This window comes from Colias croceus, chromosome 28, assembly GCF_905220415.1.
Source record: "Colias croceus chromosome 28, ilColCroc2.1".
In the NCBI taxonomy this organism is placed as follows: domain Eukaryota; kingdom Metazoa; phylum Arthropoda; class Insecta; order Lepidoptera; family Pieridae; genus Colias; species Colias croceus.
In genome coordinates, this window is record NC_059564.1 from 4,648,362 (window position 1) to 4,659,651 (window position 11,290).

Below are 11,290 nucleotides of genomic sequence, written 5' to 3' on the forward strand. Positions count from 1 at the left end.
CTTCCTCTTTTCCCATATTATTTTGACTGCAATTTCAATCAGATCTTAACTACTGTATCTGGCAGCCAACACTGATAGCGCTGAACAAGGGAGCAGCCCCTAGGCCTCCATCTCCGTCTGTAACTCCGGCCAGGTACTTCGCCCCCGTACAATCGTCGCACGTACAACTATCTGTGAGAGTACATAGTCCCCGGGCGGTGGCAATCGCTTCCCATTTGATTTGTTCATCGAGCGTCCCGCTTCTGTTTAGGAGGTTCTGAAAGAAATGTATAGTTTAAGATAAATATCTACACCCGGAAATAAAACTACCTACTGCACAGATATTAGCTAATAATAATTGAACACCTCGGAGAGTTGTGCACAGATAGGTATAAATAATTGAACACCTTGGAGAGGTAGTGCTCTATTGTCACCAAATCAAAAAATAACGATCTTAAATATTTTAATATACCCTGTAAACAAAAAGAGACCTGAAAAAGATCTTTGTAAATTTATACTTATATAAATTTACAATTTTTATAAACTTTGTAATCAGTACTGCAATTAACATCTTTCATGATTCATAATTAGCCCAACAACTGTATTTGTATATCTTATTCTGAGCTCAGAATTCGATTCGAAGTCTATAATTAATAATTAATATCAAGTTAATTAAAAATACCTACCCACAAAAGTTTAGTTTCATACGTATCACTTAGTTCTAAATGTACCAAGTTACCAAAATGCATCTTTTAGATTTCCAGATACATTATTAAGCTATTGCATAGCTTCTATTGCAGGCCTTGAGCGCGGGGACCGAATCCAGAAATTCCGTAACGAAAAACCTCACGCTCCCCACTCCGACGAGCGGAGGTGTGGCTTGAAGGCATAGCATGCAATGGCTTAACCGCGACAGTCCCCGAGTGCCACACGTCTTTTTTATATGATTTTGACAGTCTCACCTGCATAACTTCAATATTACTCGCTTGCCACATATCAGTATCGCGCAACTGTTGTTCTTTCGATCGACTTTTCTTCGGCTTCTTCAACATAGCGCAATAAACTGACAGATCCTCGCTAGGCGCAATCGATGACTCGTCAAACTGCGAGTTAATGTCAAACTGTGACGAGTTAACGTCATATTCTGACGCGTTTATGTCAAATTGTGACGAGTTCATGTCGAATTGTGACGAGTTTGCGTCGTATGATGTGGATGCACCGTCATATTGTGTAGCGGGGTCGTCGTAAATGTGTATTTGGTCTAGATCGTCTAAAGTAGATGTTGACGTAAGCGATGGGTTCTGTAGTTGACGGTAGTTTATCTGAAATTGTTCGTGTAAATTACTAGCCGAAACCTGATGTCCTTTTGGTTGGTGCAGTCAAGTACATATTTTAAGTGCAATATAGATTTTATAAATCACTTAATAAATAAAAAATATCACAATAAAAACTAATTCTAGGTTACAAATACATATTTGCTAGGTATATTATATAAAAAAATCACTATATAAAAAAATGTGTACGTGTACTAGTGTACACAAAGAATTGAATCTTCTCTATGACCTTATTTTTCAAAAAATAATTTACTTTAAGCAACTCTACAGAAATATGCGAATCTCGCGTGGTAGGGATAAGAAAAAGATAGCGCGTAACGGAAAATGTCACGCGTAACGAAAAAATGTTACACTAAATTTTTTTCCAACCCCGATAAAGAAGTTACACTTCAAAAATCTTAACAAACAAGTGCTTGTATACAAGTGCTTAAAGCAATTAAAATAAGAACTACTTAGAAGTAAGTTTACCTGCGTTTGATCGATTTGACTGCAATCACTACCTCGTCTTCGAGTTGGTTTTGCGTCGGATAACTGAAAAATATATATAAGCACGGCTTAAGAATAGACCCTAGTGGCACCCCGTGATGTATTTAAACGTTTTTGTGAAAAGGAGGGCAAGATATTCGAATGTAAGTATTAGGCCGGTTGCAGAGCTTCACCGACTATTAGTGCGTACGTCAGTCGCGCTTGTGTTAAGTATGGAAATTCATAAAACCGTTCATAGCTAGACCGGACCATACGCATGCGTATTTCCATACACATGACAAGCGCGACTGATGGTCGGTGAAGCTCTGCAACCGGCCTTAGATTAAGTGTTATGTTATATTATGCATATTTTTTATGCTCTGAAAAAACTTTGAACTGCTTTATAGATTTTATGTGGGGATTTATTTTTAGGAATATCGTAATTATATTAGTTATGGTGAAACCAAGAGCAAAATTAACCGATTTCATGGCGCTATAATTTAATAATAAATTCATTTTTAAAGTGAAACTTCACGGTGAGAGTAAAATTTCAAGGTCGCGTCTTGGCAATACCGTCACGTCATGGAGTGAGGCGACGATTTTGGTATCTTTTAATCTTCTTAAATGATACTCGAGAAACCTTCCCTTAGTATTGCTTATTAGGTATTAGACAAAGCAGGCGAAGCCACGGGCGGAAAGCTATTATAGATAAAACAATACTTACATCATCATCATCATCATCCAAGTTTAGTATAGCGAAGTCTAATGGTGATAAATCGTCGACTATTCCTTTGCTAGTAGAAGGGATTGGCGAGCCAGGTGTGCCTGCTGTAATATTTTACATAATTTGTTTATTAAGTTGAATAAATAATTATAAAAATTGATATTTATATAAAACTCTTGCGTTGTGTTGTTGTGTGTGTACTTCGAAATGGCTCGACGTATTTTTATTAATTTTTTGTGTGCAAAACGTTGTACATACTAAATAGGTAACAATTTTCTTGTGTCCTGACAGAATAACATTTACCGGGTCAGATTGTTAAAAAAACAGCGAACAAATAAAGGACCCAGGTACGTGTATTACTCAATCAGAAAACATTAAGTAATAGCTTGTTATTTTATTAACATTAAAAAAGCTTATTAAAATCGAAGTCACCGCTTTAGCAAAAAAAAATCTTTTTAGAGTTCCATAGACTTCGTTGTCTGTCTGTCTGTCTATCTCCAGGCTGTATCTCGTAAACCGTGAAAGCTAGAAAGCTGAAACTTTCACAAAATATGATGTATTTCCGTTGCTGCTATAACAACAAATACTAAAAATTAAAGAGAATATATAAGGGACCCCCCATAGCGCAGAACCCATCGTGTCGTCCGACTCGCACTTGACCAGTATTTTTTCCTTATATTGGCATTTAATTAATTTACGTAATTATTCTCGTACCTAAACAGTTACTAACAAAACTAAAACCCACACAAATATATAAATACCTTGATCAATACTATGGCTTGATTTCAGCAAGTTTTCTGTAGATGGCTGCTCTTGTTGGTCCCGGCTTCGCGCCTTAAATAAACCGAATTTTACTGGAGCCATACTGGAAAAAAGAGAGTAAATAACGTCAAAATTATTGTATAAACGATCGTCAAAGGAAAACAGTTCCTGTTCGTGTGGGATTTTCGAGATAAAACCTATCCTGTGTGTTAATCCAAGTTACCCTCTATTAGTTTGCTAAATTTCATTGTAATCGGTTCAGTAGTAATTGCGTGAAAGAGTAACAAACACACACACATACACATACACATCAGGATTAATAATTTAGTAGGACTGTGTTGAAGTGATAAATATAACGCGTAGAATGAAGATTCATTCGCCATTTTATATTAATTATTGTAAAGCAAATTTAAACCCAATCAATACAAAACGGATAATTCTTATAGATTTAACCGGAAGGTAATACAGTATAACACATACGTACCTAACACATTTTAATCATTCACACGCACACACAACTCACCACTCTTTAATAAGTTACTGTTTTAAATATACACTAAATATACATATAATTGATAATAATTGTAAAACTCGTAATTGGCGTATTGTATCATAGATATAAGTAGATTAAGTCAAACTGTAAGCTGTGTAGTTTTCGAATAAATAAATAAATAAAGCTGAAAACTTCAAACTGGTTTCTACCAGAAAATATTACGAACTGTTGGTTTATTGGGATAAAATACTTATATTAAAAATGATAAAGAAAAGATTAATTTTAAACTACTATTCAGGGATCACATGACGTACATATCCAACAGTGAAAGCATTTTTGAAATCGTTCTAGTAGTTCGTAATGTTAGCACGATCAAACAAACAAACTCTTCGGCTTCATATCATGAGTATAGACTATGATATGTGATATCACGATCAATAGAAGCAGAGCAGCAATTAAAAATATTGCAGAAAATTATTATTACTTTTTAGAGCCAGCTTGATGAGTTAACCTCAAGGTTAACCTCATCCCAAAAATAGTAGAAGAAGTACATACTGCATCATTCATCTATTATACTGAAAATCATCTAGAAGAAATCGCTCTAAAGCTAAAGACCACCTGTTGTAACCTAAGTACGTAGTAACTTAGTTTTAAGCTATTGTATATTATGTTATCTGTTTATCTTTTTCCCTTTTAACAATGCATTATTCATAAAATAATACCATTTCTATGAATAATACCACTAATACCTACTAACCACAGATAAAATATAACTATACTTGACTAAGTAGTTTATATATTATTAGGTATCTGTGCCCAAACAAAGGAGCTTTTTTCATCCAAATAATGCGTGAAATGACACTACAAATATAAATTATACACTTGTTTTATTACCCTCATTTTACCCCATTACGAGGCTCATTCAAGTATATTATTACGTCATTCAGTTCTCTCACAAGTTTTATGACACTTAATATTACTAAATAGACACCTATTATTATAATTATTTCCAGTATAATAGATTCCTAGGAAAAAAATATGTGATATCTAAGTACCTATGTCTAATTTTATTCTAAGTCTAAAATTTAAATCAAAGATTTTGCATTTCGCTTTCTTTTATGTGATTTTCCATCAGAGATGTGCTATGCAGCTACGCTGTAAAAATCTAAGTGACAAAAATCGAACGTGTATGCCAAGCAGACGTGTAAGAAGTGAAACTTTTTTGGCAAGATTCAAAGATACCATAATCATCTCCTTACTCCATGACGTTTCAGTATACGCGACCTTAACTCCCAAGGCGCCTAAAGAAGTCACTTTAAAACCATCCATGATCCATCCTCACCTTAGACTTTAGAGCATTAAACCCCTAATGCTCTAATATTCTCACAGACTCGCATATTTAGGATATTTGTTATATCGCATTCACACATTCGTGCGAATAGCGAAGCGAATAACAAACACGCATAATAGTTACAACGCATTTTACCGCCTTTACAAAATGATGTTGGTCATTCGCTTCGCAATTCGCTTCGCTATACGCACGAATGTGTAAACGCGATATTAGAATATAATGGAAAACAAAACTTCTTACCCATTTAGGTATATTTGTAGTATAGGATAGGAAACAGGAATTAGAAATAAAGAAATATAGGCAATAATTTTGATTTAGGTACTTAGTTAGTAACGTACTTAGATATTTATTTTAAAACTAGCTTCCGCCCACGACTTTGTACGTGCATCCCCGTTTTTCCCCGTTCCCGCAAGAATTTCGGGAAATCCTTTCTTAGGGGACGCCTACGTTATGACATCTACCTGCATGCCAAATTTCAGCCCGATACGTCCAGTGGTTTGAGTTTTATATATATAGATGTACTTGACTAACTGTCTCTCTCTTTAAAAAATATAAATTGTTTAATAGATTCGCGATAGCATTTTGTTGTTATCGTAGAATTATATTTGTATAAAACTGCAGTGAAAACTACTGTTTTATTGACCTTAGGTTCTTATCACCTCTGTTGCACTAGAATCTACGAACATAATATTATGGTACCTAGGTACGTAGTAACATTTTCTATGTTACTGGAAAATTCCTAGGTACATAATATTATCACACTATTACTTAGGTAGGTATTATACTTTTCCAACCTAAATAAAGTCACAATAATATTCTATATACCTATAGATTAATAGATTACCAAGTCATGTAAATTCAAATAATAAAGGAAGACGATTTTCTCCATCTGTAAAGTTAGGTGTACACTTATCATTCAGAATTAATAGTGGTGTTGTTTTTATATATAAATCTCATCGAAATATATTTTCCTAACAGAAAACATTGAATTCTAATAAATATTTTCAAAAAACACACTGTTACCCTAAGTGGATATTAATTATTTACTAGAAAGCTCTGGATTTAAAAACTCTACATCAATACAATATTTTATTAAGTCGTAGTACCAACACAAAAAAGGATTTATTTTTCTAACATTACAGAATTCGCCAAAAAGACTATTTACTTACATTATGTATAAAATAAAATATCCTTTGGTCAAATTGAAAATTTCCACAATATCCCAAAATTATCACTTTAAACACTCTCGAGAATAGATACAAAAATACACTATAAACGTGAAAAATCAATATTTAATTCCATAAAAATACACAGTAAATTGTATACAAAATACTTGATTTTGATATTTGTGTAAAGTACTGAAATACAATAATTACATGTCGAATCCCGTGTGAGACTGAACAAGGAAGCAATTATCGATTTTCATCTCGTATTATTCGTACCGAGTATCGATATAATCGAAATTCACAACACTAGACTATAAAATAGTATTTTATCGCCTTTTACAGAGAGCTGTGTTCTTCTGTTATACTTATATCTTGGTAGTACTTGAAGTAAAAATAGGAAAAATCAGAATAATAAAAAAAAAAATTTCCCATGATGAAGGTATGATTTAACTCCCTTGTAATACCACTATATTACCCTGAAGTAAGAGTACTTTTTGGTATGTGTAGCGCATGTCGCGTGACGCACGATACAATTAAAAAACTAAAAAACTAACAATAATCGTACAAATACGACAATTTTTAGTTAAATGTCTATAGTGTGAAAAAAAGTTTCACTTTTACCGTGGTTTCATAAAACCACACAAAATTTTTTACAATTTTTATTCAAACCAACATTGGTAAAACAATATAGAACTACATAATTATTTTACAGGACGTAGTAGGTAGTTTATTTCTGTGCATTGCCATTTGTCAAGCACTGTACTATGATGTATCCTATTTTGTTTAGGTTATTCGAGTACAAGCATCGATATTTTGCTATTCGATGCAATTATTCGTTCTACGCGACAGCCTTATGAAAACAGCGGCCATTTTGAATTTGGATTGCGCGCGCATTTTGTTTGTAATACATTTTGAATTCGATTCATTACACATAAATTTGCTTTAGTAATTGAAGTCCTAACTCGTTTAAATAAAGCATAATTTTGATTGAAAAATAATTTTATTATGATTTTAATTGGACCGATATAAGAGCTGGATGAATATCGAGGTACAGGGTGCTTGTATTTTCTTATTGCGTTAATTACATAATTTGAAGGAGTTTGTTAACGATCCTTAGGTATATCTTTGTAAACACTTCAATTATTCTTGTTTAGAAAGAATGTTTTTGTGATAAATTAATTTGTTTCCTTGGGAAATGTAGGTGTAGTGTTCAATTAATCCGTTTATTTCTTACTAGCTTTCCGCCCGCGTTTTGAAAGAAAAACCCGCATAGTTCCCGTTCCCGTGGGATTTCCGGGATGGAGCATGGATGAAACTTACTATCTTATGTGTTAATCCAAGTTACCCTCTATATGTGTGTTAAATTTCATTGTAATCGGTTCAGTAGTATTTGCGTGAAAGAGTAACAAACACACACACATCCTCACAAACTTTCGCATTTATAATATTAGTAGGATTTCCCCGTGTTTTTTCCTTAAAACAAAGGTCGTTATATAATATGTATCGATTGATTTAATGGTTCGTAGGCAGACTTTTATTATTAATAACCTATCTTTCGAAAAGTACATACCTACTCTAAATCATGGTACTTAGGTAGTTAACTGTTTCAAATCAAAACGATCATAAGGATTAGTTGATAAGAAATTAAGAATTTTAGCCACTCAACCTTTCTACAGAAATAGTACAGGTACCTACAGGTACTAGGGTAATTGCGCCTGTTCGCGTCCACTTAGTGCAGTTGGAAAGTTTGAAGGAGATAATAAAAATGTTCCAGAACAAATTTCAACGCAAAATTTATGTAACGTGTTCGTTACATAGTCTTTTTTAAGATTTACTTTCAATTGTGTTGGAAATATCATGTGGTTTTTATTTATCTAGACAAATAGCAGAATTAGGCGTTTTACCCAGTTCGCGTCCAAAAATTCCAGTTTGCGTCCACCCGTGGACCAGTTCGCGTCCACCAGCTTAGAAAAGGAATTTAGAGTGTATTGGGTGATATTTTATCAGGTAAATGCAAATAAAAATTAGATTTTAATAAATTATTTGTTTACGAATATAGTTATTTAATAAAAACCGGCCAAATGCGAGTAGGACTCGCACACTGAGAGTTCCGTATCATCCTGTTTTTTTCATATGTTTTAACTGTAAATGATTATTTTTTCAATGTTTCCCTTATTTGTGCTATAAGACGTTGCTTCGTACCAAACTTCAAGTGGCTGTATTCACGTAAAGTACCCTGTAGGTTTTGATTCCCTTGCATATGTCGAAATTTGCGAAAATTTGCAGCATAAGCGGCTGTATCTTTTGATTGCTTTGGCTTCTAAGTTTGATTTTTTCACTGCTTCAAGGGACCGTAAATTTTAGTATTCAATATAAATTTCAGCTTTATGACTAAAAAAACTCAACCTTCTAACAACTTTAGTATTCAAATCCACAACCAATGTAATCTTACTACATGCCATTGTCCTTACTTAAATAGAGTCACCTCAGCGAAATATCTGGGAATACAAATTGACGAAAGATTGTCCTGGCATCCGCAAATAGATTTAATAACATCCAGAATTAGGAAGATAACATGGACTTTTAAAACACTTCGCCATGTTGCTGATAAGGATTTGCTAAACAAAATATATGTGACACTAGCGCAATCAATTTTAACCTATTGTATACCGGTCTGGGGCGGAGCCACAAAAACAAAACTTTTGGAAGTAGAACGTGCACAACGTGCTTTAATAAAGGTTATGCATTTTAAACCATACAAATATTCTACTGAACTCCTTTACTCCACAACGGGCCTACTATCTGTACGCAAATTATATATTCTTGCAACTATCCTAAAAAAACATAAGGCTACTACATATGACCCTAACATAACGAATCGTAGAAGAAGAGACATTATTCCACTATTTCATAAAACGAACACATCATTTAGTAAGCGTCAGTACAATAGACAGTCAGAAATTTTATACAAAAATGTAAATAAAATTTTAAATATATATGGAAATCGATATAACGAATGTAAAAAACATACCTTAAAATGGCTTAAAGAAATTAGTTATACAGAAGCAGAAGACATTTTAAAAACATGTAAATAGTAGGGAGTAAAATGAAGATGTTAAATAAAATAAAAAAAAAATCACATTTCTTTAACTCTTACGTACATTACACAAACAATAACATGCGAACACACATACACCCACACACACTCACACACGCACTCACACACACACTCACACACACACACACACGCATCCATTCTACCAATTTTTAGAGTATTTTTATATTTATGTATTACCTTATTTTTTAAGCTTTCTTTTAATTGTTAATGCCTAGTAATTGTTATGGAAGAGAAGCGCCTTCTAACACAAGTGAAATTTGTCACTTAAATGAAGGCACTTACCTCCAACCCGAGATGAAAACTTGTTTAAAAGAAATAAACAATTTTTTTTTTATTTTTTTTTTATTTTTTATGACTCCACGCGTTACTGTGAAAAAGGGTTTTGACAGAAAGACAGACCGGCAGACGGACATACAGACGGACGGATATCAAAATAAAAAATAGCATAAAAATTTGCTAATTTGAATGAAAATTTAAATTATCAACTTGTGGTCTTAGTCAAAAATTTACCATCTATTTTAAATTACATATTTGAACAAACAATTCATTGCTACGCAATGAAAGCAATGTGGACGCAATATGTTCTATTGTTATGCACTAAGGGTATAGTTTGCGCCCACCGTGGACGCAAAATGGAAGTTGTACAAATTCGGTGTAGTAATTCGCGTCCACCTTATTTTAGCTATTAATTGTAAAAGAAATAAGTTGATTTATAATCCATACTATTCCATCTTTTGATAGCAAAGTAAAGAAACAGTTACATATTCAAAAATTCACATTTAACAATAAGATACTTACCGTCAAGCGCGACACGGCCGGCGCACTATTTTTTTCTCAAAATCCCGCGCGTTTTAGCTCTCTCGTTTAATAGCCAAAATTAAATATTTTTTTTAATAGGATAGGCGGTCCGCAGGCATATTTTGAATATGTGTGCATGTCTCTTATACATTGAGGTATTATCGGAAATTTTTCTTATTACAATTTTACTTAAAGTATACTTATTTTCGTGAATTTTGTAAAAGATGTCCGCAAAATCGGTTGTTTTTTTAACGTCAACGTTTTCGTTCGGAAAATCTGTAAACACGGCCGTAATCGCCTCTAATCTAAATATCTAACCGATTTATTTCTTATTATGAACAGAAAAATGTTTAGTGTTTGCTAAAATCAATTTCAAAATTTTTTAGTAGGTGGACTTATCAAAACTAACATTATCTCATATTATGTAATCTTCTTATATATAAAATTCTCGTGTCACAATGTTAGTCTGCATACTCCTCCGAAACGGCTGGACCGATTCTCATGAAATTTTCTGTGCATATCGGGTAAGTCTGAGAATCGGCCAACATCTATTTTTCATATGTACCACGGGCGAAGCCGGGGCGGACCGCTAGTATCATTATAAATTTCTAATTATATCAAGGACTAGCTGTGCGCTGCGGTTTTACCCGCAGTGCTCCGCTCCTGTTGGTCTTAGCGTGATGATAGCCTTCTCGACAAATAGGCTATCTAACACCGAAGGAATTTTTCAAATCAGTCCAGTAGTTCCTGAGATTAGCTTATTCAAACAAACAAACTCTGCAGCTTTATAATATTAGTATAGATATCATATAATTTTCAATTTCCTTCATATTCAAGGATAATTCTAATCCGCCAAAGATTGATTGCTATTTCTAAAATTATTCGTGTTTTATTTATTTACTAGTGGTCTGCCCCGGCTTCGCTCGTGGTACATATTTCGCAATAAAAGGTAGCCTATTTCCTTTCTCGGGTATCAAAATATCTCCATACCAAATTTCATGCAAATTGGTTAAGTAGTTTAGGCGTGATTGAGTAACAGACAGACAGAGTTACTTTCGCATTTATAATATAAGTATGGATATATCAATTATTGTGAACAA

The 11,290-nt window shown here is 33.5% G+C and overlaps 1 protein-coding gene across 2 annotated transcripts; it reads right to left on the reverse strand.

Annotated features, from left to right (window-relative positions):
* Window positions 1–3,366, reverse strand: LOC123704121. 2 transcript variants are annotated; one of them, XM_045652413.1, is made up of 5 exons: window positions 3,264–3,366; window positions 2,503–2,606; window positions 1,782–1,844; window positions 942–1,301; window positions 1–256 (listed from the first exon to the last, which is right to left on the reverse strand). In XM_045652413.1, exons 1-5 carry the CDS (start codon window positions 3,364–3,366, stop codon window positions 50–52), a joined length of 837 nt encoding a protein of 278 aa, XP_045508369.1. In that variant the 3' UTR covers window positions 1–49. The 2 variants fall into 2 exon arrangements, with proteins under 2 accessions (XP_045508369.1, XP_045508370.1); XM_045652414.1 differs by lacking the exon at window positions 1,782–1,844.
* Between the last annotated feature and the right edge of the window lie 7,924 nt (window positions 3,367–11,290).

Excerpts from the sequence above, each read along its gene's own strand:
- LOC123704121 (XM_045652413.1), bottom strand. The coding sequence starts at position 3,366 with ATGGCTCCAGTAAAATTCGGTTTATTTAAGGCGCGAAGCCGGGACCAA. Across the intron at positions 2,607-3,263 it reads AAGCCATAGTATTGATCAAG|CAGGCACACCTGGCTCGCCA; the intron begins GTATTTATATAT and ends AAAATATTACAG. Across the intron at positions 257-941 it reads GTAATATTGAAGTTATGCAG|AACCTCCTAAACAGAAGCGG; the intron begins GTGAGACTGTCA and ends CATTTCTTTCAG.